Source organism: Acanthochromis polyacanthus, chromosome 11 (genome assembly GCF_021347895.1).
Source record: "Acanthochromis polyacanthus isolate Apoly-LR-REF ecotype Palm Island chromosome 11, KAUST_Apoly_ChrSc, whole genome shotgun sequence".
Lineage (NCBI taxonomy): Eukaryota > Metazoa > Chordata > Actinopteri > Pomacentridae > Acanthochromis > Acanthochromis polyacanthus.
The window spans coordinates 10,794,634-10,822,560 of NC_067123.1; the positions used below are offsets into that span (position 1 = coordinate 10,794,634).

At 39.3% G+C, this 27,927-nt stretch overlaps 1 protein-coding gene across 2 annotated transcripts; it reads right to left on the reverse strand.

Moving 5' to 3' along the window:
- plekho1a (pleckstrin homology domain containing, family O member 1a) lies at nucleotides 1-26,783 on the reverse strand. Of its 2 annotated transcripts, none has more exons than XM_022212232.2 (10): nucleotides 26,496-26,783; nucleotides 22,555-22,704; nucleotides 12,867-13,007; nucleotides 8,961-9,065; nucleotides 8,742-8,843; nucleotides 8,353-8,658; nucleotides 7,495-7,592; nucleotides 7,194-7,356; nucleotides 6,988-7,100; nucleotides 1-5,329 (listed from the first exon to the last, which is right to left on the reverse strand). In XM_022212232.2, the coding sequence occupies exons 1-10, from the start codon at nucleotides 26,520-26,522 to the stop codon at nucleotides 4,543-4,545; spliced, it is 1,992 nt and encodes a 663-aa protein (XP_022067924.1). In that variant the 5' UTR covers nucleotides 26,523-26,783; the 3' UTR covers nucleotides 1-4,542. The 2 variants fall into 2 exon arrangements, with proteins under 2 accessions (XP_022067924.1, XP_022067923.1); XM_022212231.2 differs by having other exon boundaries at nucleotides 1-5,332.
- Nucleotides 26,784-27,927: the final 1,144 nt, after the last annotated feature.

Consider the following 27,927-nt stretch of genomic DNA (forward strand, 5'->3'; position numbering starts at 1 on the left):
TGGTGTTATATTTTACTTTCAAGACTTTTTTATTCAAACAAGAAAGAACTGAACCAGTGAGGTGAGACGAATCCACCTGTTCAGGTGTTTGAGACGTCGGAGTGTCGAATCCACCGTAAAGCTGCAGCTGGAAACTCTCACCTCACCGGCAGCTTAGCTTATTCTAGTCTGCATGTGAAGACGAGCTCTGGATGCTCCAAACAGAAAATCAACCGTGTTTTCTCTGGCGCCATTTACCCACAATGCATTGCTGTATACAGTAATTCAAACAACATCAACATATAGATCTACAGTCAGGTAAAGTAAGCAAAGAAAGAACATTTAAAATAACTTGCTTTACGTGTTAACGGTGACACAGCCTCATGTAAACTGAGTGTCGCCTTAAATGTGCATTAACTTTAACGTAAATTCAAATAAACCCATTTTGTTCAACAACTTCTCACCAACGTCACTCACAACATAAAGAACCGCTAACGTGTTTCTGCTCGTTCGATGTCGGTGCATTCTCCTGCATGCTCTCATGACAAATGTGCAAAAACACCCAAAAACTTCAAAACATCGTGACACCAGCGACCAACACAAAAATCCCATAAATCAACGAGAATATTACAAAATGTGACTTTAAACGGTTTGCTGATTATTTTTGAGCAGCATTAAACATCGGCAGCTCATTATGTGTCCATACTTCCATGAATTCTTAAAGAAAACTGCAAGTTTTAAGAGAGGGCTGCAGCAAACATTGATTTCATTGATCGTAAAGTTTTTAAAAAAGTGTAAATGTTTCAATTTTATTGCTGAATAAATCCTTGTGCTAATTATACTATTAAGAACACAATGATCGAAGAAATGGATTCACCTGCTTGTGTGCTATAAATACACTGACAAAAACATAAACGCAGCATGTAATATTCTTACACATTATATTCTTTTTAACAAAAGGGAATAAGTATCTGTTGTTACAAATGAAGCAACCAAGTAAATGTGAAATGATAATGGTCAGATGGAGAGTTAGGACTGAGTGCATTCACCATTTGCATCATGTCGCGCCATAACTACAATGGAGAGTGAACAAGTTTGTCAATGCTGCTTCTGTTACAGTAAAATCACTCTGCTTGAGGTAAATCTGATAATAGAACGCTTAATTTTACTCTTTTCAAAGTAATTTCTGGTGACGCATTTGTCTGAGCTGCTGCAGCAACCGATGGAGACTAGAGGCTTCTAGTGTAGATTGTGAATGTTGTTCCACTTTCCTTGAAGGGTTTGACGAAGTTGTCAGACATTTTTGGGGATTAGGATCACAAAGTCGGGCATACAGAGAGTCTAAACGATGTTGGATTGGTGACATGTCTGGAGAGTCTGCAGGACGGGGTAGGATTCAAACATCTTCAGGGGCTTTAGAAGGGCGGTATATATGCAGGAAACATGGGGACACATGTTGTGTTGAGATGTCAAGTGCTGGTGGCGAATAAAGGGGATAACTACGGGTATAAGGATTTTATCTCAATGTTGTTGGGCTTTAAGATCGTCATCAGTGAAATTCAGACGTGTTCTTTGTCCATCCAACCATCACTCTTCCATCTTCACGGTGATCATATGTATGACGTCAAATGGACCATCTGCTTTGTACAGCTGAAAATGACATTCAACAGTACTCCGTTTGGCTGGAGTCCAGTTTGAGCTGATTACAACGTTGTTCTGCCGCTCCTTCAAGATCGGAAACCAGCTTCCTTGAGGTATTTCCTTGCAGTTTGAGCTGATATTCTTTGGTTGAGCACACAGACGACTTCATTAGTGTCTCTGTAGACGATTGCAAACAATTTCCTAAGACATACAAGCTGGATGTGACAAGTCAGGGCTCTAGTAGACAGACTTTATCTGCAGTCACGTTCCAGATTGTGAGTCGTGCAGTCGGAAACTTTGTTATGGTACACATACACAGAATGAGTCATTTCAGTGCTTTCCATTCATTGTCTCTGTGATCCTCTCTGCAATGCATCCTCCCTTCAGTTGAAAAACAGCAGTCAATTATCTGTCATTCCTACACCCACCAACCGTCTGATGTGACTGGTCATGGTGCTAACTGACATCCAATGTGCCAATCCCCCATTCGAGTCTTTCTCTTCTTGTCTGTGGCATCGTGTCTATTTTGAATAAAGATGCATTTTAAGATGGACTTTAACAGTCACTGGTCAAAGAGGTGTCTACAGTGTTGACTAACTCAGCGGTTGAGAATCTGTCACCAGCTGAACTAAGTTCAGCTAAATTTAGTCTTTTTCTAACCACAATAACAGCAATATTTTTAACTTTTTCTCAGTCAGAGAGGAAGACCATCTCCATGCTGCATGTATATTTTTGTCAGTTGTATGTATTTCTGTCATGAACTCCTGTTAGGTTTGGATAAGTGAGTCAACTGCAGCTACATGGCTAATATTAGCTTAGCTTACAGATGTAGCCACATGTCAGCTAAAAAAATGGCTTTAATCTTATGTCAAATTTAAATTTGTTCAGGAGAAGCTAATTTTTGAAACTCAACAAAATTATGGGAAACTTATCCATCCATGAGACATGTTTCATTATTTACTTGTGTAAAATGTAACATTTATGTCCGTGACATGTAGGTTCAGTCATTTATGTTTGTGACATGTTGAGTTTGCCACGTTTGACAGCACATAAATGAACACGTACATTTTGCAATCAGATCCTCAGCAACAAGTCGAGTGTGCATCAGTAAACTTCATCATGCATATCTGAGACTGGGGCTGCACAATTAATTGAAAAAGAATCACAATTTTGGCTTTTCACAAGTAAATAAAAATGTTCTGCTCACAGAAAACAGCTTATGTTAATAAAATCACTCTGGTTTGGGTAAATCTGATAATAGAGCGCCTTATTTCAGTCTTTTTAAAGTGGTGTTCGGTCACATATCTGTCTGAACTGCTGCAGTGAAGACTAGAAGCTTCTCTGTGCACAGCCGACTAACTCGCTTCTTACTTAGCCTGTGTGTGAGGCATTCACGGAACATCTGTAAATTGCAGTATCTATTGATAAGCAGATGTTCAGCAAAGGAGAACAGTTCTATTTATATAAAGCCTCAATGGGACACTCTGAATTTATTTAGGTTTTAAGTCCTATTTTGATGCAGATTTTATACATTTAGCAGAAATGTAGTTGGAAGTGAAAGCAGCGGTTTATTTCAAAGTGAAAGTGCAATAAAAATGTTTTGTCGCTAACATCTACGAGTAACTGTGATAAATAGTCGTGATTTCAATTATCGATCAATATAATAGTGCAGCCCTCACTGAGTTAAATGTCCTTATTTGTCTGTAAAATCTTTTATTCAGCTACTCGTGTCTCGTATGTTTGTCCTTGTGTTCATATAATTATATGTTACATATTTAATCGAAGTGACATATGCTGGTAATGATTCTGTAAAAAAGATTTTAAGGGAACTTTAGCACAATTTTTTTTAAAATTGGAATTCTTTTTAAAAATCCAGTGCATTGCTGGTGGATGTTTTAAAATCCAGCATCTGTTCAGTAGAAACTGTGCAAATCAAACCTTCATGATTTCAGTTTTGTGCTAACATGCTCCATATTCTTCATATTCTTAACTCAAGGTTTTACCGCACAGCTAATCGAGCAAAGTTGTGTTGTTGCAAAGAAAAAAAAAGCAGTCCATAGTGCACAGAGAGTCTTGTTTAACTCACAACATGTAAACATTTTCTCTGAGTTCATTATTGCTTCTTCCGTCTTCATGGTGCTCAACATTAAAGTCCCTGATTTTGGCTGAAGCTTCACAAAACTCACTGCAAAAATCCCGAGTGATTAAAAAATACGACCAGTGATCTGGAAGAACGCTTTACACGCAGGGCTACAACTAAAGCAGGGACGGACACAAGAAGATTTAAATATACATCAGCAGATAAATCAGTGAGGATACTGGAAGTCCGTCTCAATCAAAAAGAACAAATTTACAGCAAACTACCTCCTCTGTAGGAAACCTAGTGCTCTTCAGCAGTCGCATGTTTGTGTCGTATTCAAAAAGTTTTCTCTATATAAACACTGACATCTTTACTTGAAAAAATCTTTCAAAGCTTCATCCAAAAACTCGTCTTTGACATCAACAGAGAGGCGTTTCACTTCACTTTCAGCAGGAAGAGGAAAACGTGCAGCACCGTGGGAGAAGGTGAAGCGAGGCCTCTCCATTAAAACTGTGTTTGCTCTGATTAAATGTGGCTCAGCTGCCACTCAGGGAGACTCTGTGGAAAAAAGAGCAGCAGGAGTGAGAGGGCGTCTGGCTGTAGTGCACTGTGGAGGATTAAAGTCATTAAACCTCCTGGGAAGAACTGTATCACTGCTTTCAATATAATCCATGCTGGCTGCAGTGTTCACCGTTAGCGGATTAAAAGATGGAAATCAGTTCAGAAGTAGAATTAAAAACTCCCAAATTTAACAAACCTGTCTCTGTAAGCATGCTGCAAAACGCTGCTACTTCCACTGAGGAAATTCAAAAATGAATAAATATCTGTAAGACAAAATCCCGTCAAGGTGTCTCTGATTCGTCGTCGTCCTCCGGTGACGTTGGTGAGGTCGGAGTGTCGTCCTCTTCGGCCGCCGCGGTCGCTGACGGTAATCCGGCTGCTGCAGCCGACGATGTCATCTTCTCGTAGGTTCTCCTTCGCTGTCGTCGCAGCGTCTGACTCTGCAGCTCCTTCACCTCCTGCAGCACCTCCTGCGCCTCCTTCCAGGACGATACGGCCTCCTCCAGCAGACGCTCGGCCTCAGCTCGCCTCCTCTCCACCTCCGAGTCCTCATCTGGCAGCTGGGCGCCGGGCGGTGGTGGGGACAGCTGGTGCTTGTCGGGGGTTTTGGGCTGCGAGGACTCGAAGGATCCAGATGGACTCGGGGAGTTCTGGCTCTGACAGGGAGACTCCTTCCTGCTACCTGGACGAGGGGAGTCGGATTCGCTGCCTCGAGGTGAATCGGATCCTTTAACCTGAGGGGAACTGCACAGCGGCGATTCTGGCGACTTCTGCACTGGAGAGTCTTCCTGCTTGTTGGAGGAGATGCTGGACGAGGCCTTTAGTTTGGGAGCGTCAAAGCTCTTGGATCGAGGAGAGTCGGCCAGTCGAGGCGAATCCTTCAGTCGAGGAGAGTCGCTGCCTTTAGCAGCGGGAGAATGAGATCCTTTGGAACGAGGAGAGTCGGTTCCTTTGGAGCGATTCCTCTTAGCTTTGGACCGGGGAGACTCTCTACCTCTGAGGCGAGGAGAGTCTTTGCCTCGAAGACGAGGAGAGTCGCTGCTCCGGCTCCTCGAAGATCCTGAAGACCTGCTGAGGATGACAAGGATCAGTTAAATAGAGTTCAGCTTCACAAAGAAGCCTTGAGCTTGTAAACATTTCCAACCTTTTAGTGTATCCTTCTTTACAAACATCATTCAAACTACACAACAGTCTTACTGACAGCGATGTACTTTGAACTAAAACAGCTTCAGATATTCAAGGCCTCAACGCCTTTAGTTAGATGATCTAACAGACTCCACCACAGATCTTTTACTGCCTGAAAAACATCGTAATAAAACGTGACATCTTTTGGATGGAGCGTCTGGGAATGTTCTGCTGTCTACATGTAGGACTTACTGCATCACTCTACAGAGACACAAGAAGAATCTCATCTGACAACTTCATACTAATTCTTCTGTGTTTAAGCATTTTCTTGAATCATCAAGTAGAGAATTCAACAGTTTGACACAAACTACCAAAGTTAACATCTACTTTAAGTAGACTGTGAACACTGAAGTTCATCCTCTGAAACCACCAGGAGGTTTGAAAAGCATCTCATCTTTACAAGAAAAGTCATGAAAATGACACAATTTATCCAGAAGAAACTAAAAACAGAAAAACGTGCACAGATTTTCAACTGTCCAACTGTCTTTAAACCATCTATGACACAGATCAGTCAGGAGTGATATTTTTACCAACAAAACACAGGAGAGCTGGAAAAGCACAATAAATCAGCACAATGAGGCACAAATAATTCTGCTTCATAATATGAAATTAAATAATTATTTTGAAAAGTTAATAAATGAATAAAAACATGCAGATAATAAGAAATAGGAATTAAATAAATTTGTTTCATCAAATGTTTCTGTATGTCGATCAGGCAGACACAAGTTTATCTCCTCGTACTTCAATTCTATTTATCTTTTGTTTTTCTAAAATTTCTACATGTTTATTATAATAGTTCTACTTGATTCGTCTCATTGTAACTGCTTGTTTGTATTAGCTTCGTACTGAAGTCTGTGTAGTTTTCCTTTTTTGAATGCATTTCGTGTGCGATCCAACACTGATTTCTTTTTATTTTACAGGTTTTTCCAAAATAAACAAAAGTATCTAAAAATAAAATTGCAAAAAAAGATAGACAATGAATTTACATGTTGAATGTAACACAACATTATAAACCTGAAACTGAATAATCTGTTTAAATTTTGTAAAAAGAAAAAAAAAAACAGATTTTTTGCTGAAAGGCTTTCACAGTAATTTCACAAATATATTGTTTTTATTTAATAGATGAAGTCAAAGTTTAATGCTGTAAATATATCTCTATATAGCTTTGTTGCTTTACATTGATTTATTGGTTAAATGAGAGATATATTGTATACTTGCAGACATTTTCACAACAAAAATGATAAAATAAGCCCTGCTAGTCTACCAAAATAAAAACAGATATATATCATTATACTTATAAGTTATCATTCTATCTATTTATTTAATTGGATATATGTTATTTTCAATAAATATTGCAGGTAATTTAATTGTTTTTATACATGTAAATATCAATCATTTAAGTACTGAAAAGCCAAACAAATATCTCATGTACAAGTAAGAATTGAAAATGTATTTTAATTATGGAACATTCTTGTATTTTTATTGTTATTTCCAGTTATTTTAATATTTTTTTTAATAGTGTAAGTATAGGAGTGACCAACCTGGAGTGAGGAGACTCGGAGCCCCTGAGGTGATGGAGGCGAGGGGAGTCGATGCCCTTCAGGTACGGTGAGCTGCCTCCTCGTTCTCTCTCTGCTTTGGCCTTCTGCAGCTCCTGTCGGTCACAACATTGCATCTTAACCTCCACATTTTTTTAAAACTACACATTTTTATCTATTTATATCGTGACTGGATGCAGCCGTCGGACCTGCAGCCTCATCTCCTCCAGCAGCTCCTGAGCTCTCTGCATCCTCTGAGCGATGAGGCTCTGCAGCTGACCGACCGGCTGCGATGAAGCTTCGCCTCCTGCCTCCTCCTCGGTCGGACAACGTCTCAGAGCCGAACGCAGCTCTGATCGGATCAACGCCGGCCTGGAGGGAGGGATGACAAAGACCAGATGTGAAGTTTAAAAGAGCATAGTGATTGTATCCAGATAATAAAGGTGCTGGTTCAGGTTTTGCTCATGTGATGGTGACCTGTCTGGTGTCTGTTTTTAGTGTTTTTTGTACCTGGAGGAGTGAACTTCATCCATGGAGGCGCAGCGGCTTCGACCCTGCATGCTAAACCTCTTTCCAGGCTGCGGTGTCCGAGACTGAGCCTGGAGGACCTGAGAGAAGCAGTCAGTTCATGTGTGTCGTTTCTATCTGAGGTTTGATGTTCATCCCTAAATTACTGTTTAAACCAGGGGTATTCAACTAAGATTCAATGAGGTTCAGTCAGAGAAAATGTATTTAAAGCAAAGGTTTGGAACATCATAATGTTTAACTTGAATTTGTGTGATATATGTTGCTGTGACCGAGTAGTTTTATTAGAGTCTGCATATAATCAATGACTGATTGTCCAATAAATTCAGTATGTGCCTTTCTAGTTACACTGTGATCTGTAAGTTGTAATGTGTAAATAAACTGAGGCATAATGTTGTTGAAATTGAACTTGGAAATTTCTCCTGGCGTAGGGAGGATTATCTTATCTTAAGAATTTCTGAAGAAAAACTTCAGAAATTTCAGGTTGTTCATGATGTTTTGTGAAAAGATAATTCATTAAATAAACATTTTCAGTATGTACCTTTTGAGCTAAAACAAAGGAAAAATTTGGAGCTATGGTTGTTTATAAGTTATTATGCTCTGATTTTAATGGTCTGGCCCACTTGAGATCAAATTGGCTGTTACACATCACAAGTAACAGCCAATCACTGAAAGCTATTGTTTACACAGAGAGACACAGGTCATTTGCAGAGTGATTTCTTAGCAGAAAATACCTTTTTTTTTTCTATGTGCTACACCATAAACACACAGAGAGTGAATTAGAAAAATGAATGTGAGAGTTGACTGACTGACTGGTGATCTGTGAGAATACAGAAGTCCCACCTGCACCTGGGACGTCTTGTGGACCTTGGAGGCCTCCAGATGGGACTGCTTCCCCCAGGACCGCTCGCTGCCTCGGGGCAGACTGCCCGTCTTCACCTTGGGCTCCTTGGAGGTCACCCGGAGCTTCGACACGTCGGTCCCGGCTCGCTGTCGGCCTCCAACGCCTCGACACCCGGCGCCCGTCTGCAGGTCGACCCGGAAGCTGTTCTCCCAGGACTCCTGCAAGTCGCCATCGTAGTCAGGGAAGAAACCGTCCTCCTCAGCCACCAGGTCGAGGGTCAGCATGCCGTGAGATGAGGTGGACGCCTGAGGAGACAGATCATGTTAACGTTGAATGAAGATAATGTTGATTCAGAAAACAGAAAGACAGAATTCGGTTTTGTGTTTACCACGGCCATCAGGTGTCCTCTGGTTGGCAGCCGGCGGCCGTGAGGGATCTTAGCTCGATCTCTGGTTGGATGAACCAGAGCGCCGTCCTCCTCAATGGTCACCTGGACAGAAACACATGAACTGACTTTTAAAAAGAGTTCAAATGTCTAATGCAGACTGTCCAGTTTAAGAAGCACAAGTTTCCCTTCAGCCACATGTTTAACTCATCAGAGCCACACCTCGTCCAACACTCTGTTCTTGGCCTTGATGATGGCCACGTTGAGGGCGTTGACCCATGACTCCTTCTCCTCAGGACTCACTGCCAGGAACACGAGGTTGGGAACCTGCAAAGAAACACATTTTTACCACACTGGATCTACTACAAACAAGAAAAGCACTCAGAGAGCACAGTACTCCACCAAGGCTGCTCAGTGGTTGTATCATTACTAATGGATAAGTCCTGATAAGTCTGCAGCGGTCAATCTGTAGTAGGATTGCAATCATGTGATCACTGGCAGTTAGCTGATGTAGCGTTCACTTGTAGTCACTGTTACAGTGATGCCATGCCACTGTCTGGCAATGATACAGAAATCTTTAACAAATCTGTGGATCCTGACTATAAGCCGCATCACTGCCAAAATCTAACCAGGTAGTTCTTGTGTCATTTCTGACCTTCCCTGAAGATTTCATCCAAACCCGTTATGCCATTTTTGAGAAATGATGGACACAGGAAGACAGACAAACAGACAAACAGACTAACCAACGTTGATCGTCACATAACTCCACTCCCTTCCTTGGTGGAGTAAAGATAGAGTCTGTGTTGTAATGATTTCACAGAAAACCTCAGAGAGAAGCGACGGAGAAATCTGTGCTCTCCATCGTCTGCCAAGAAAGATTTTCAAATCAGCAGCGTGGGATTACTTTGGATATCTCAAAAAACAAACGGGGTGTTGTCCAGATTGCAAGAAGTTTGTCAAAGCAGGAAACACATTAGTCATGTTTATTCGTCTTGGATAAGTTTACTACCTGGAAAAGCCATTGGAATAATTTTATGTCCAGGAAAAGTCCAAATATCACTTCCTCTGGAGAATCACAACACTTTTTCTTCTGAATAAATACTATTATTGCAGGGAGTTTTCAATTTTGTTGCTCTAATGTGACAACATCTCCAGCAGTGTCACTACAGAATGTAAATTATCTATTTACTTGAGTAAATTTAATGAAGACAACAGATGGTCAACCTAATAATGAAAAAGCAGTTTACTGTAATACTGAACCTGTAAGTTACTTTGGATCCTTTATTTAGGTCAGTTCAAAGATTTGTCTGTTTTTTGCTCGGTAGGAATGTCTGTGTTTCCTGAACCGTCAAATAAATGCAGATAATAATATTAATTGGAAAAAATAGAATTTAAAAACTGTAGCGGATCTACGTACAGGCCTGTATATTTGATGCTGCATTACTGTTCAAACATTTGCTTCATCCAAATTACCAAATATCACAGAGAATTAAATATTAAACAAGTGAGAATCTTAGTGGTTTGTGGCTGTTAGATGGTTTCATTTGAGAATTTGGTTTTTCAGCTTTATAAAATGACATTAAATCCACATCTATTGAGCAATGACAAAAATAAAAAATCACAACTAACCTTTAAAAAACAGCGAAGGTGGCGTTGTTGAGGTTAAACCTACATGTTAATATGACAAAGAGAATTCTAGCACTACATCTTAAACCAAAAATCCTTTACAAACACACACATGAGCTTTAGGTTTTGGTTTTCGACTGAAGAAATAGTCTCCATTGCAGTTTTGTCTCACCTTACGACAGCTTCACCTCCTCACAAATGTCAATTTATCTCTTGTCGAACATTTAATTTCGCTAAAGTTATTAAATCTAGATTCTTAAAACAATATTCAGCTACATAAATGTGATTTTCTGCTAATTTTATGCTTTTCAGTACATCTCATGTCATTTATAGCTTTTAGTTTAGTGTCATTTTCTTTTCATAAGCATTTTACTGCTAAATATCTGCTGTATTCTGATGGTGCCTCCATGTTGTGATATCAGCCGATGGTTATTTTGACAGTTATTTGGCTGAAAACAGAGCAAGCTTCCCTGCAGCAGGTTTTAGTAACAAACAGCTGCTGACTGTCAGGATTCATCCCATCACCTCTGACAGTTCTCAGTTTGCCGATGATGCAGTTTAAACACTGCATCACTGACAAACTGCTTCGTTTCAGAGCCAAGAGAGAGAGAGAGGGCGAGAGAGGTAGATGGACATGTGAAAGTGTTTCAGGGATTATCGCTGCAAGTCGTCCTCTGACGGACTAATGGGATTCTGCAGATTAAACCTTTTCAGAGGGAGAGAGAAAAAAAACAACAGGGCTCAGCCAATCATGGCAGCTGCGGCAGGGTGGGTGGGGTGGACAAAATCTAATCCACCAATCCTGAGCAGGATGGAGGAGGAGATCCACCAATGAGGTGGCGGCGTGAGTCAGGCAGGACGATGTAATCTCTGAGCGCAGAGGACAGAGGAGACGAATAAAGACACCGAGTGGACGGCCGGAGGGAAGGGACGAGTTCAGCTTCACATCTGGAACGACGGGAGCAAGAACTGATAACAAAACAACAGGAAAACACAAAAACAACAACACAACAACCTCCATAATTGTCTCGTAACGGCAGCAAGACCAGTGAAAGTCCTTAGAGGGACACAAAACTCAGAAGTCAGAAATATTTTGACACAGAAGCTGATTGAAAACTATATCGATTTGATAATTTATTAATGCCACAATGGGGAACCAGTTACAACAGGATTTAAGAAATATCATTAGAAAAATAAACCAAAAATGTGCTGCTTCAGATTGTCCAGTTTCATCGGAAAGTGGAAATAACATTGCACATATCAATTGTACTGCAAAGATTCTTTCCTGAGTAGAAATACTGATAATGAAGTATTAATATTGCACAGATTTGTCCCTAAATGCAGGGACAAATTACATACAGATAAACTTTAATCTCTTATTCTGCTGTTACTGCTATGAATCATCTGATGTGTGTAGACTAATAAAGGCACAGTTATACTTTCTGTTATTCAGGTGACCATCGTTTACAATAACCCAGGATAAGAAATGCAGCAGAGGGGAAAAGGTTTATCCATTATTTGAGTGTTTAAAATGCTGTTCAGATGTGATGAAAATGTATCAAGATACAGCAACGTATGGTTTAATAAAATGAGTTTTCATTGTTACTGAGCTATCTGTTGCCATATTTTGGTTTAATAGAGAAGACATCCATACGAACATTAATATCGCCACTGCAAATAGACTGCTCTAACAACCAAATCTCAGTAGTAAAATCCTTGATGTGACAGAGAATTATTGTGATTTTAGTAGATAGATCAGGCTTTGACAGTAAAATAATATCTAGCCGTGTAGATGATTTAATTGCAGCTGATAAAGTGTAATTCTGTGCAGCAGCTCACCTGTCTGAGGTGTGTTAATGAGCTCAACTTTCTCTCCTACAACCAGCTGGAAGCAACAAACTGAACTTGAGCTCCTGTTAATGTTTTGAGGTCTAAGTGTCAACTAAAGATACAACTGCGTCTCTAATGTTTACAGACGGCTGCACAGAGTCGCTACAGTCATCTAAATACTGATTATTCAGACGTGATTTGGAACATTACTGCTTCATTAATATGATAAAGTGGCAACGTTTGGTCATACAGACACAGGTCACTCTTCTAATAATGCTCCCTAAAGCTTCATTCAGACAAACCTGACACAGTGCCAGAGAGAGACACAGTAACGTGGTATTAATCTCTTGGGGTAAATTTATAATTTGAAGAATTTCATAAAGCTGCTGCTGTAATTCGGGCATAAAAGCTGCTTTCACCGGATATCGGACACCGTAGTTGCGTTTACTTGAGGTTTCACATGTGGACCTGCTGCTAAGAATTACAGGGAAACAGAAACTGACAGACGACAACAACAACAAAACAACAGCAAAACAACAAGAGCAGACAGGTGTACACACAGACAGGTGTACAGCTGGACAGACAGACAGATAGAAAGACAGGTGTGCACATAGACAGACAGGTGTACAGACAGGTGTACAGACAGACAGACATACAGACAGGTGAACTCACGGTGTTTCCCGGCTGTCTGCAGCGCAGCACTGTGAAGCGACTGTGGTTCTTCTTGCTGCGACTCTTCGCCTTCCTCAGCTCCTCCGAACGTTCGTAATCCGCGAGATCGAAAACCTCCTGAGCTTTACGCTCGTCCTTCACCTGAGGACACAAACACACCTTTACTGACATCATCAGAGCTAGAAACACAACAACAGGACTCTCCTTAACTCTGACTTGGTGATGGATTCTGTGTATTATGCAGTCAATCTGGAGGAGTGTTTTCAGGTGTGTTTTGGACAGATGGTGCAGCTGCTGGTTTCTTTCATGGTTCTCAGAGGAACCGTTTGTGGTTCTGCCCCTTTTTTTTGGAAGATCATGATCTCAGATGTTTTTCTCTCTAAAGCCAAAAAGGGCCAAAAATAATCTGTACTAAAAAATGAATAAATCTGCACTCAGGACTGATGCACCAATATGACTCTGTACACATCTGTCTCTTTCTCTCTCTCTCTCTCTCGCTCTCTCTCACACACACACACACACACACACATACATGCACACACACACACGCAGATGCAGTGACAGAAATAAATGTGTGTGTTCTCACACACACTGTAACAGCTGGTTGAACAGGAAACAGCTGCTCTCTGATATGTGAAAGTACCTGATTTTAAAGGACCAGTGTGTGTTTTTCAGTATTTCTCTTTTTATCTTTTATTTTATTATTTTAGTTAATTTTGATTTCCTTTCATTTGACTTTTACTTCTATTTTATTTAGTTTTTATTTTATTTAGCATTTTATTTTTTCATATATTTATTTGTACATATGTTTTTGAATTTAACAATATTTATTGTGATTTTTGTTTAATGTTGTTTTACCTTCTATTTTTGCTTTATTTTTAATTTGTGTTTTTTTCATTTTTTTCATTTTTATTTTTTTCTTTGACAAGCTTTTTAAGTTTGAATTTGAGTTCAGTTAGTAAAGTCATTTAGTGTTTTCACGCATGTAAAACGCTGCATTATAACACAAACCCTGTGCAGTTTACAGTCCTAATGAGTTCAAGCTTTGGTTTGTTTGCTGAGTGACGAAACCTTCAGGTTCATTTCTGAGAGAATTTGAGCAAAAACCACAGCCAGTGTTTAAAGAACTGATGTGGACTGCAATGTTCTCTGAGCAGGATGTTTGTTCACAGCTGGTCATGGTTTTCTTTCTCGCAAAACATCTGCTTTATGAACTCGAGAACCCTCTGTAACAACAGATTTAAAAGGAAAAACTTGACGTCTTGCAGTGTTTCAGTCATAATTCAAACTGAACATCAGCAGGTGATTGGTTTCTGTGTGTCTGCTGCATGAAGGAAGAATTCAGCTGCAGTTGGAGTAAAAACTCTCAGTAAAAGGTTCAGTTTGAGTCAAATGTCTCCGTCTGGTTTCCATGTTTCATTCATCAGAGATGTTTTCGCTTCGTTACGCTTTCAAAAGCTGATGTGAGGAGAGCTGCAGACTCTCAGTGCTGCTGCTGAAACGAATTTTCATCTTTAACTTCCTCCAGCTGTGAGTAGAAGACATGAAGCTCAAACAGCATCATCAGTATGTAGCTAACGGGCTCTGCTAAAGGTTAGCACTACTGGACATTTTGCTCTCCCGTCACATTTTTACTCACTGTGGGCTCATTTTATATTGCAATAAGAAGAAACAACATACGTTTGTCAGTCTGTCTGTTTGTCTGTCTGTGCACAACATTACTCAAAAAAGGAATAACGGATTTGGATAAAATTTTCAGGAAAGGTCAGAAATGACTCAAGGACCTCCTGATTACATTTTGTCAGTGATGTGGCTTATAGTCTGGATCCGTGGATTTGCTAAATATTTCTGTATCATTGCAAGATAGCAGCATGACATCACTGTAACTATGACAACAAGTGAACGCTACATCAGCTGCCTGTTGATGATCACATGATTGCGATCCTAATACAAATCCACCACTGTGGACTTATTGGGACTTATCCATCAGAAATCATACAATGGCTGTGCTGCCTTGGTGGAGTATTGTGCTCTCTGAGTGCTTTTCTTGTTGTTAAATTAGGCATGCAAAACAAAGTGATATTGATCAAATATCTAGATTTAAAGCTCAGTTTTGGTTATTTTTAAAATGGAACAGCACGTCACAGATGACCCATTCAAAGACCAGCAGAAAGTTCAAAATCCAAAGATTTTTTTTGGTTTTCTAGGTTCTGTCTTTGATAAACAGTGCCATTTTGGTGATTCTTTTAAAGTATAGTATGTGTTTCAAACCTGGTAGTGGATTTTGGGGTACAGAGAGTTAAGGTGCATCAGTTTGAAACCAGGGTGACTGGGGGAAACGTAAATGATCATGTGCAGTTGGTTACAAAACATCTACATGCGAGGTGGCACCATGTTGGAGCCTTCATCAATGGACTTTGCATTGAGATGATGTCAGGCAAATAAATTGTTTTTCTATTCAGTGAAATTCAGTGAAATATTTAGAGATATGAAACAACCACTGATTCAAAAACCCTATCTTGAACATATCCCTCAATTATCAACTCTTAAATCCACAAATGAGCAATCAGAACAAAGATGTGTTAATGTTAGAAAAACATGCACTGTCCCTTTAAACAGCGAATGGCTCTTTAAATTCAGATCACATCCATCTGAGTGTACATTGGAGGTCACATGAGGTCATTCTGTGTTTTTAATGACTGCAGAGACCAGCAGTCACATGTGGAAACTGGTGGGGATGAACATTCATCAATATCACAGTCAATACAATCAATATGAGGCAAGGGCTTCAACGCCATCTCCACAAACACATTTTAGACCAATGACAGAAAACATCCCACAAAACGAGCCTCAAACGTCCCAAATGCATCAAAGTTTGAACGATCAGTTGTTGAGTTTAATCAATAACTCATCAGCACTGATCTCTAGTCACATCTGCAGGTAGACAGAAAACACCTGAACCCAGCCTGAACCTGCGACCAGTTCTGAGCGCTCAAACGGAATCACAGGATAGAAATTTCATCACAATGTGGAAACATCCCCTCAGTGCAGAAATGTCCTCACAGTGCAGAAACATCTTTACACTGTGGAAACTTCGTAACAGTGCAGAAATGTCCTCACTACTTGGAAATGTCCCCATGGTGCAGAAATATCCTCACAGTGCAGAATAGCTCTCACAACGCGGAAATGTCCTCACAAATTGGAAACGTCCCCACACTGTAGGAATGTCCTCACAGTGCAGAACTGTCCTCACAGTGCAGAAATGTCCTCACAATGCGGAAATGTCCCCGCAGTGAAGAAATGTCCTCGCAGTCCAGAAATGTCCCCACAGTGCAGAAATGTCTTCACAGTTCAGAAATGTCCTCACAATTTGGAAACGTCCCCACAGTGCAGAAATATCCTCACAGTGCAAGAATAGTCCTCACAGTGCAAAAATGTCCTTGGAGTGGAAAATGTCCTCACAATGCAGAAATGTCCTCACAACGCGGAAATGTCCCGGCAGTGAAGAAATGTCCTCACAGTCCACAAATGTCCCCACAGTGCAGAAATGTCTTCACAGTTCAGAAATGTCCTCACAACCTGGAAACATCCCTGCAGTGCAGAAATGTCCTCACAATGCAGAAATGTCCTCACAGTGTGGAAACTTCATAACAGTACAGAAATGTCATCATAGTGCAGAAATATTCTCACGCTGCAAAAATTTCCTCATGATGCTGAAATGTCAAATCAGTGCAGAAATGTCCTTGGAGAGGAGTAAATTGTCCTCACAAAACAGAAACGTCCTCGCTATGATGGTTTGAAACTTGAATCAGTCCTCACAAAGATAGAAACAACCCCCTTAACACACAGTGGAGCCCTCAGGCTGCTGTATTAAAGAGTTCTGGGTCAACGTTCTGCTGAAGTACAGAAACAAGACGAAAAACGACGACTGATGATGAAAGAATTCTAATTAAAAGAAACACACACACACACACACACAGACACACACACACTCATGCTGGGTTAACATGAGTCATTATGCTGCTGCTCGGTTCAGTCAGTCGACAGAAACGGGACTACAAGCAGAAAAAAATCATGTTTCTACTGCTGAACCTCACAGAAATAAAACCTCTGTGCATCAAACACACAACATGTCTGTCAAAAACACACAACATTCTATATTTAAACATGATTCAGTGACAAACACTCAGCTGACATCCGATTTTGAGGCAGCTGAAAGTGTAAATGTGACGCAGTTGAACAGAGTGACTCACTTTTTACATGAACGTCACAAACACAGTGGTGGTTTTCACGTTAACACTTCAGGAGATGTGAGGCCCAAAAGCTACACAGGTTCAAGACCCTCCTGAACAAAACCCAAACTCCCAAAACTGAAAGTAGGACCGCAATCTGCAGCTGTTTGTGTCTTTGTGGTCGTATTGTATTGGGTTGGGTAGTGCTTGTATTTTAAGAATTCTTATTGTGCTTATCGATTCCAGTTCTTTGAGTTACTTTGTAATCACCAAAATTACAACATTTATCAGAATTACAAACTGTGAAAACCCTAAATTGTTGGCCTTTAAACTTTCCTGATGGTCTTTGAACTACTCATATGTGGCATGCCATTCTGTCGGGAAAATCAACTAAATCGAAGCTAAAATCCTGCTATTTTATCTACATTATTGTTTGAAAATACGTCAAAAATAAAGCATTTGCTAAAACAAGATCCTGTGAAAAACTCCAAATTCTGCATTTCTGAGCAAAATCGAAAAGCGATCACTGGCTCAGTTGTGATCAGTAGTTGTGTCACAAAAATTCTGAGACTCTTCAGCTAAACTAGGTTGAACTGCAGGCAGTGTTTACACAGAGCAGGGAGGAGACAGATGTGGAAACAAATAAAAATGTAAAAACAAAAATAGTCACAGTTTTCTTTTTCAACATCTGTGGGCGCATGGAACAAAGTTCTACATGTTGATTTCAGGTTTTTTCCATTGTATTGTGTTATAACTGTAAAAAAAAAATGCACAGAGATTTCTGAGTTCTCCCTACTTCTAGTCGTGGTTGTTCTGTTTCCATTGAGGTGCAGGATTTTATATTGTGGTGAAAATGAACTGACAGTGAAGGAAAATTGTGACAAGAGCAAAAAGGCCTCCTGGAAAATAATACAATATCACTAGTAATAATGAGACTTTGTATTTTGCATGCGCACAGAGATGCACTACAACAATACGAAGAAGACATAAAAGATGTAGAAGAAGTAGATGTAGAAGAAGACATTTAAGAAGATGCAGAAAAAGAAGACGATGCAGAAGAAGACAGAAGAAAACAAAGAAGACAAGAAAAAGATGTAGAAGAAGTAGAAGAAGACAGAAGGAGAAAAGACAGAAGATGTAGAAAAAGATGAAGGAGACATAAAAGAAGATGAAGACAAAGAAGATGCAGAAAAGAAGACGATGCAGAAGAAGACAGAAGAAAACAAAGAAGACAGAAGAAAAAGATGTAGAAGAAGAAGTAGAAGAAGACAGAAGGAGAAAAGACTGAAGAAGATGTAGAAAAAGATGAAGGAGACATAAAAGAAGATGAAGACAAAGAAGATCCAGAAAAGGAGATGTAGAAGAAGACATTTACAAAGAAGACGTAGGAGATGTAGTAGATGAAGACTAAGAAGGAGAAGACATAGAAGAACACCTAAAAGAAGATGTTGCAGAAGAAAACAAAGAAGACGTAGAAGAATAAGATGTAGAAGAAGACATAGAAGAAAAGAGAAGATGAAGTCAAAGAAGACATAGAAGAAGAAAAGACAGAAGAAGACAATGAAGACGTGCAAAACAGAAGAAGACATGGCAGACAAAGAAGATGTAGAAAAGAAGAAGAAGGCGGCGTAGAGGGATAAGACACAGAAGGCAACAAAAGATGAAGACAGCAAAGTAGTAGAAAAGAAGATGTAGAAGATGTAGAGGAATAAGACAGAAGAAGAAGGCATAGAAGAAGAAGACGTAGATGAAGAAGACCTAAAAGAAGACAAAAGAAGACTTAAAAGAAGATGTAGAAGATGTAGAGGAATAAGACAGAAGAAGAAGGCATAGAAGAAGACCTAAAAGAAGACAAAAGAAGACTTAAAAGATGTAGAAGAACACAGAGAAGAAGAAGAAGAAGACAAAGACCTAGAAGTAGACATATAAGAAGACGACTTAAAAGAAAAGGACATAGCAGAAGACTTCAAAGAAAGCCTGTAAGAAGATGTAGACGAAGAAGACGTAGAGGAAGAAGACATAGAAGAAGAGAACTTCAATGAAGAAGACAGGGAAGAAGACTAAGAAGGCGCAGAAGAAGAAGTGTACCAGCCTCTAAGAAGGATAACCTCACTGTAGAAAGCAGCTGATCAATCCTACAGAAATGATTGTCTGATTGTTTGAATGAAGTTTATCTGTGATGAATATGTGCAGCTGATCTGAAGACTGAAACATGTTCTGCGCTCAGATGATCAGAGAACTGGAGTCTTCAGAGACATGAAAGAGGATGTGAGGCCTGATGTTATCAGACAGAGTCCACTGATGAACTGAAGTAACACAACTGATGCACATCTACAGCTGCACTAATGGAGCTGCCAGTCAGAAACACACAGTCTGGTTGGTTTTGTGTTTATTGGTGGTCGGTATTAAAATATCTGTGGTTGTTTTATGTCTGTAACAATTTTACATCTCTCTGTGCTTGGTATTTTGTAGTCATTTTGTGTCTCTTTGTGGTTGGTTTTTTGCTTCTCTTCTGTGTCTTTTTGGTATGTCTCTTGGCCATTGTTGTGAATCTTTTCAAAGCCATTTTGTGTGTCTTTGTTGTAGTTTTATGTCTCTTTGTGTTTCCTTTGTAAGTCTTTGTGATGATTTTAGTCTTTTTGTGTCTCTTTGTTGTTGTTGTTTTGTGTGTTTTTGTCATCATTGTGCATCTTTTTAGGTTTCTCTTAGTTGTTTTGTGTATCTTGTTGATCAGTTTGCATTTTTGTGGTGCTGTGCTTATTTGTAGTTGTTTTTTTTGTCTCTTTGTGGTCATTTTGCATCTCTTTGTGGTTATTGTGCGTCATTGTTGTTGTGTATGTCTTTTTGTTGTTCTTTTTGTCTCTTTGTGGCCATTGTGCATCTCTTTGTTGTTGTTTTGTGTCTGTGTCATAATTTCACATAATCTTGATGTTTCTTAGTTTTTTGTGTCCCTTTGCGTCTATTTTTTGTCTATGAGATCATTTTTGCACAATTTTTGGTTGTTTCGCATCTCCTTACATCTATTTCTCGTCCTCTTTTTCTCATTTTGTATCTCCATTGCATTTTATTGTTTTGTGTCTATTTTGTATCTTTTTGTTGCTGTTTTGTTTGTCTTTCTGATCATTTTACATCTTTTTCTGGCTGTTTTGTGTCTTTGTTGTTGTTTTGTACATTTTTATGATCACTTTGCATCCTTTTTGGTATTTTATGTTGTTTTGATGTTACTCTGTGTGTCGTTGCCTCTAACTTCTCTGTAACACTGTGTCCTAACATGTCCGCGGGTTGTGTTGTGTTTCAGCCTCTGGATTCATCGTCCTCTCTTCAGGTTTGTGTGTCTCAGAACTGAAACCTCACAAAGAAGATAGTGTGTTTGTGAGAAAGTCTGGCTCAGCATCACACAACACTGTGAGCGCACTTACATAACACACAGTTACATAATGAGGAGTCAGTGTGAACTCAGCACTCAGCCAGACCTGCAGCAGACACACACCTGTCCTCTGCGCTGCATTCAGGGACCCTCTGAAAATACATACAGACCAGCGCTTCGCAGCTGGAAACACATCAGAGCTGCCCTCGCAGTTGCAGAATTAAAGGGGAAAGTCGCCTAAAATCTCTGATATTTTGCTTTAACGGTTTATTATTGTGTAACTGTGTGTGTCTGAGGCCACAGAGCAAAACAAAACCTCCGTCCCTTTAACTCTGAATACATCTCCCTCCTCAGGACGTGTGGTCTATATAAAGACAAAACGTGACATCGCAGGTCACATGATCGGTGGCGTGACTCGGCGTTGTTCAGAAGTGACTCAGCATCATCGGAGCTGGAAATAAAAACTGCTCCGATCCTCCTGTGACCCAATAAAACCTCCTTCACAGACCAGCAGATTCACTCAAACCACCAACAAAGCACTTCAACGCACCGCTTCCTGCTGAGTGGGAATCTTTAAAAGCCAATCATGAATACATAGTTTTATTTTTAAAAACACCTGCTCGCCAAAGTTCATATCATAACGCACAAATGGGAGAAAATGTGCTTGTTAGGGCTTGTTTTCAGCAGTGATGAGTCTGCATTTTTGTGGCAATGACAGAAGCCCGCTTTGTAGTGGTTTTACATCCATTTACAATTATTTTGTTTCACTTTGAACTCATTTTGTGTCTCTTTGTGATCATTTTATGTCCATTTGTGGTTGTTTTGTGTTTACATGTGGTGGTACTGTGTCTTGCTGAAGTTATTTTGTATTTTGTAGTCGTTCCGGCATCTCTTTGTACTCATTTAGTGTCTCTTTGTAGTTCTTTTGTGTTTTTGTAGTTTTATTGCATCATCTCTGTGGTTATTTTGTGTTCATTTGTGGTAGTTTTGTGTCTCACTGTTGTCATTTTGTTTGCTTTTGTTGTCTCTGTAGTCGTTTTGTGAGTGTTTGTGGTGGTTTTGTGTCTCTTTTTAGTTGTTTTATGTGTCTTTGTACTCACTCTATGTAAATTTCCGTTTGTTTTGTCTTTAATTGTGGTAGTATTGTGCCTTTTTAAAGTTTTTTTATGTCTCTTTGTGCCCATTTTGTGTCTCTATGTAGTTTTTTGTGTACCTTTGTCATTTTGCATCTCTTCGTAGTTCTGTTGTGTGTTTTTCACATTTTGTTTGCATCTTGCTGCAGTAATTTTGCATCCCTTTGTGGTTGTTTTACATCTCTTTATAGTTGTTTTGGATCTCTGCAGTTATTTTGTGTTCACTTGTGGTGGTTTTCTGTCTCACTCTTGTCATTTTGTTTGCTTTAGCTGTCTTTGTGGTTGTTTTGTGCCTCTCTGTAGTAGTTTTGTGCTTCTTTGTGGTGATTTTGTGTCTCTTTTTACTTGTTTTAAGTCGTTTTTTGGTCATTTCATCATTCTTTGTAGTTCTTTTGGGTCTCACTGTATTTTCTTTTCATCTCTTTGTAGTTTTTGCTCCTGTTTCTTTCTGTTTATTTGTGTCTTGTAGATTTCTATGTGTCTCTTTGTACTTACCGGGCTTTGCAAAAGTTCTGATACACTTGCAAAATGCAAGCAAAATGAACATAAAGATTTTTTGGTGCAATAAGATAATTTTTATTTTCCAAATATTTCAATATATGTGTTAATGATAATATTAATCAGAAATGAGGCCACCCAAAAGTTTTATCTTATTGCACCAAAAAATCTTTGTGTTCATTTTCGTGAATGTCTCAACAAGTGTAACAGAACTTTTGCAAAGCCCGGTATTTTGTGTTTTACCACAGTTGTTTTGTGTCTTTGTGGGTGTTTTGTGTCACTGTCTTTAACTTTTAACTGAGCTCTTAGTCATTTCATATAGAGGCTCCTCTGTAGATTTATGGTCCTTCTATGAGGTTGTCCGACACACAAACTTGCCAGAAAACTACCCACAATCCTTTCCATCCTGTCCAACAGACTGGACTTTGTGTTTGTATTTTGCTGATTGGGTTCCTCACCTCTTTGTCTGAGATGTAAAGGTGGTCTCCTCTCAGCACCACATACCGGCTCCTCCACAGCTCCCTGAAAATCCCTCGACCGCAGAACTTCCGGATCCAACCAACCTTCTCCGGCTGCTGGACTGCAGGCGGACCTGAATCCTGGACGCCCTGAAACCCAAGAGATAGATTCAGAGAGGAACCACAAGAACCACCATAGCAGATCTGTAGTCTACCGCTTAGGACAAACAACCGTCTTTAAAAAGACGAGTCGATGCTTCAAGGGAAAAAAAGAATGTTCATGAGAGGAAAGATGAAGTAAAGGATGGAAGAAGAAAATAAAAGAGGAGGCAGGAAAGACAGAATAGATTTTTAAAGACAGTCCATGTGATCAACAACCCTCCACAGAAACTATGGAGGAGAAAAGAAAATAAATCAGAAAAGAGAACAAAGAAAGGGGGAAAACTACGAAAGAAAGATGTGAAGAAAGGAAATGAAGACACAACGGAAAAAAGGAAGAGAAAGAAAGATTGAGAGAGAAGAAATAAAGAAAGAAAGAAGTAATAAAGGAAGGAAGCTGGCAATAAGGTAAGGAAGGAACAAAGGGAGAAATAATCCAGTAAACATTCATGTTTAAGATGAAGTAACAAAACATTGAGAAGAGAGATGAGAAGAAAACATGACGAAGAAGAAACGAAGAGGAGGAGAAACTTTGATTCTACGGCAGAAAGAAGATGTGGGAGGAAGATTTATTACAAAGGATGAAGAAGGAGGAAGAGAAAGATGTTACAGATTAAAGCCTCTGTAGACGGAGAGGTGAAGAAGAGTAAAGATTAATGAGTGACTGATGGAGGAGTGTTAATCTTCATGATCATCATGTTTGTCGTGATCTCTGCTCTCTGTCACTCTGACCTACTTTAACTACATAACAGCACAACACCAACAGAAAAGACTCAAAGAAGACTAAAAGGGTGGAAATGTCACTGAAAGAAAAACTCAGAGTCAAAAACAACCACAAAGAAACGCAACATTAACTAACAGAGACCAAAAAGCCTTAAAGAAACAAGAGCATCACAGAAAATAACCTCAAAAAGACAAACAACCTCTGAGACAAAAAGTCACTATGAGACTTGAAATTACCTCAAAAAGATGCACAACAACAAAATACAAAAAAAAACCCCACAAAGATAAACAAAAAAATTACTTCAAAGAGGAAAAACACCTCAGGGACAAGAAATTAACGTGACTGCAAATGCAAAAAACACCCTGAAAAACCAGCCCGATCTCACGAGGATTCGTGAAACTGTCACGTAAGTTTTAGTTTCGGTTTTGTGCGCACCAACACGATTTCATCATGTTTTTCGTGCCGCTCACCACGAAATGCGCACCAATGTATTTTAAACGGCGGACTTTTCGTGCCACTCAGAACGTATTTCAAAAGAATGTGTATATTATATTTTTAATGTAAAACCGTGGCGAATCCAACGCTATATTTTGCATGACATCGTTCCTAAACATAACCCTAACCATAACCATAACCATAACCTAACCATAAGCCGGTGGTACACTTACCAATTTGCATAGGAATTTCAAGAATGTCCGGCGGCCGGCGGCCGCAAACGCGATCACACAAGCAGTATACGCCGATGGACAGCTTAGATCGTCATGAATCCGCCGGTATAAACCACTTTCAGATGTGATTACCACAGCGAAAAACATTTCGTGGTGAGCGGCACGAAAAACATGACGAAATCGTGTTGGTGCGCACGAAACCGAAACTAAAACTTACGTGACAGTTTCACGAATCCCCGTGAGACCAGGTTGGAAAAACAGACTGGAAAGAGACAACCTCAAACAACCAACAACCTCAGAGACAAAAATAAAACACAAAAAACAGCAAAGACTCGAAACAAGGTCAGAGACAAAAAAAGAACATCAGCAGAACAAGAAAAAACTGAAAAGCTTGATACTATCTCACAGAAAGACAAAAAAAACAATCAAAATAATGGCAAAGACCCAAAAAACAACTACAAAGACTCAATAAATGATGAGAAAGATTCATAAAACAATCTCAAAGATGCAAGAAATGACAAGAAACTCAAAAGCAACCTCAAAGACACAAGAAATGATTCCAAAGACATAAAAAACAGAGAGACACAAGAAATGACAATAAAGATAAAAAAAATGACCTCAAAGACTCAAGAAATGATTGTAAATAATAAAAAACTCAGACACATAAAATGACAACAAAGACTCAAAAAACAACATCAGAGACACAAAAAATGATGATAAAGACTCAAAAAACAACCTCAGAGACATGAGAAATTACGATAAAGACTCTGAAAACTGAAAAACCGAAAACAAAGTCTTGAAACTTTCCCTCAGAAAGACAAAAAACAACCATTTAAGAGACAAGAAATGGCAACAAAGGCTCAAAAAACAACCTCAAGGACACAGAAAATGATGACAAAGTCAAATAACAACCTGAAAGACACAGGAAATAATGACAAAGACCCAAAAAACAACTGCAAAGACACAGTAAATGATGAGAAAGACTTGATAAACAGCCTCTACCACTCAGGAAAAGACAACAAACACTAAAAAAAACAACGTAAAAAAGCACAGGAAATATGACTAAGATTCAAAAAACAACCTCAAAGACACAAAAATGATGACAAAGTCAAATAACAACCTCAAAGACACAAGAAATAATGACAAAGACCCAAAAGACAACTACAAAGACACAATAAATGGTGACAAAGACTCGATAAACAACCTCACACACTCAGGAAATGATAACAAAGACTCAAAAAACAACCTCAAAGAGACAAGAAATGACAATGAAGACCCCAAAACAACCCCAAAGACACAAGAAGTTACGATAAAGACTCAAAAAACAACCTCAAAATGGTGCACAACTCCCATAAGGATGCAAGATATTACCTCAAAGCGACTAAATTAAATCAGAGAGACTTCATGTCAGGATGTCACAAAATGTTCCGACAGTAAAAGTCTGTGGCTGCACTTTTTATGAGCAAAGAACAGACTATAAAATCCACTTTAATGGGTTAAATTCTAATTTTTATCTGATCCTGACTGTAATTTTTACTGGTTGAATTAATCAAACTTTATATTTCTGTATTTCTGTTGTCGTGACGGAGCTCAGAATTCACTCTCAGGCAGATTTTTTTCATGTTCTACTGTACAAACTGGTTTTTGTGGGGTGTTTTACAGATTTATTCTGCGGCTGACTGTAAAACACAAAAATGTGAGAGGAAGATTTCATGTTTCATTTTAAATAACTGACTACATCTAAAGCAGAAACGCCATTAATGATTTGAAAAAAATCCCCCAAATCATCTGTTTCAGTCAAGATTTTGCTGCACCACCAGAGTTTCTGATGCTTTAAGTTAATTTCTCTACTTTTACATTGCTTTTTGGGTACTTTTACTGCAGTACAATGTGAATATTTGTTTATAAGCGTTTATTTGGAGTCTATAATTTTTTTATCAGCCTATAAAAGCACAAGTTCTGATCTAAATGTTTCTGTTCCTCAGACTGAGAGTCTCCAGGACGCAAACAGCAGGAAAAACAAGAATTAAATTAAAGCAAGATGTGATAAATAAACACGCTTTAACTTGTTTAACTGGATTTTTTTTCGTATATATGAAAAAACTCCTATGAATAATTAAACAGATTCACACGTAGGTAATGTAGAATAAAACCTCTCTGAGCTGCTCTCAGACAAAGAGTGAGAAATGGGAATAAAAAGGTGCAACATGAAAGCAGCCGTTTGTCCTCCACAAGATGAGTATTGATGATTAATCTGCCCGCTGATCACACTCATTGATCATGGTCAGGCCGGATGAGGTGATGAATGGTGAGTGGCTGAGCGGTGAACGCGGACCGCAGCGGAACCTCCTAAAAACGGTGAAAACCTGGATGGACCTCTGAACACTGACCCGCCTGCTCTGGCTGCTCTTCTTCATCCTCCCTCCGCACGAGCACACCGATGGGGAGGAGGTTCGGCCCGGTCCGGTCCGGTGGGAGCTGCACCCCGGCCCCCCGGTAAGCTCCGGTCCCGGTAGATGCTGGTGTCGGTGTCCGTGAGTCCGCTCGGTCCGCCCCGGTTCTCCTCTTCTTCTTCAGCTCCGTGTCTGTTGTCTGAACCGAGGCTGCATCATCCTCCCCGTGTGCGCGCGCGTTTCGGAGGCAGATGCTCCCGTTCTCTCTTTTCCCGCTTTGTGCACGCGCTCTCACACGCGGACGCGCACGGTAGCCTAGATACGGAGAAAAAGGAGCCAGACAGCGACACCCGGTGGAATAGAATAGAATAGAATAGACCAGACTACCGTAGACTAGACTAGACTAGAATAGAATAGAATAGAATACAATAGAATACAATAGAATACAATAGAGTAGAATTAAATATTATAGAAATCCATTCACACAGTCAGAAAGCATTTTAAAGTGCATTAAGAAACGTGCAGATGTAAAGATATAAATTAATAAATATCAATAGTGATAATGATTATTAATACAAGAGAAGATAAGATAAGCCTTAATTAATTCCACAATGGGGACATTTGCAAACATGGAAACATTTAAGAAATGTACTAAAAAAAATGAAAATAAACCAAGATATACATAAGTACTAATTATAGAAAACACAATATTGCACAGATTCTTTCATGAATGGAAATATTCACATAAGTATTAATATTGCTCAGGCTATTTTCTATATTGCACAGGTTTTTACTTAAGTAAAAGAATACCTCTGTAGTATAATGCTCATGGGTGTCAAACATACAGCCTGCAGGCCAACACTGCCCCACCAAACAGTCCAATCCGGCCCGCAGGATGGCTTTACAAAACTTTAAAATATATAGAGAAAGACATTTACTGCAAATTGTAAATTTGTAAAACGATGAATTTCACATAATTTCTACACCTTGACAAGTTTTTTTGATCATAAAGTTAAATACTAGATTGTTGAGTTCTAGATACACTGTGATCTTGAAGTTGTAATGTGTATATTATGAAATTAGGCGTAATATTGTTGAAATTGCACTTATTTTTCTTTAGAGAGCTCAGGTATTTTGCTCTGCTATTTAAAAAGACATTTTATTCAATGTAAACATTTTTCAAAATTGTACTTTTTTGCATGAAAACAAAGGGGAAAATTTGGAGTTGAACCTGATTGGTATCATATAATTGGACTTCTGTGCTAGTCATGGATTGGTCATAACAAACACCTTGTTCAAGTATCAGGTTCATACGTGTACCTATTAGTACCTTAAGCCAAAGCTCGATGGTCGACTTTGTAGTTGTGCCATCAGACCTGAGGCCGTTTGTCTCAGACACTCGGGTAAAGTGAGGAGCAGAGCTGTCAAC

Excerpts from the sequence above, each read along its gene's own strand:
- plekho1a (XM_022212231.2), bottom strand. The coding sequence starts at position 26,522 with ATGAAGAAGAGCAGCCAGAGCAGGCGG. Across the intron at positions 22,705-26,495 it reads AGAGCAGCCAGAGCAGGCGG|GGCGTCCAGGATTCAGGTCC; the intron begins GTCAGTGTTCAG and ends CTTGGGTTTCAG. Across the intron at positions 8,844-8,960 it reads AGAACAGAGTGTTGGACGAG|GTGACCATTGAGGAGGACGG; the intron begins GTGTGGCTCTGA and ends GTTTCTGTCCAG.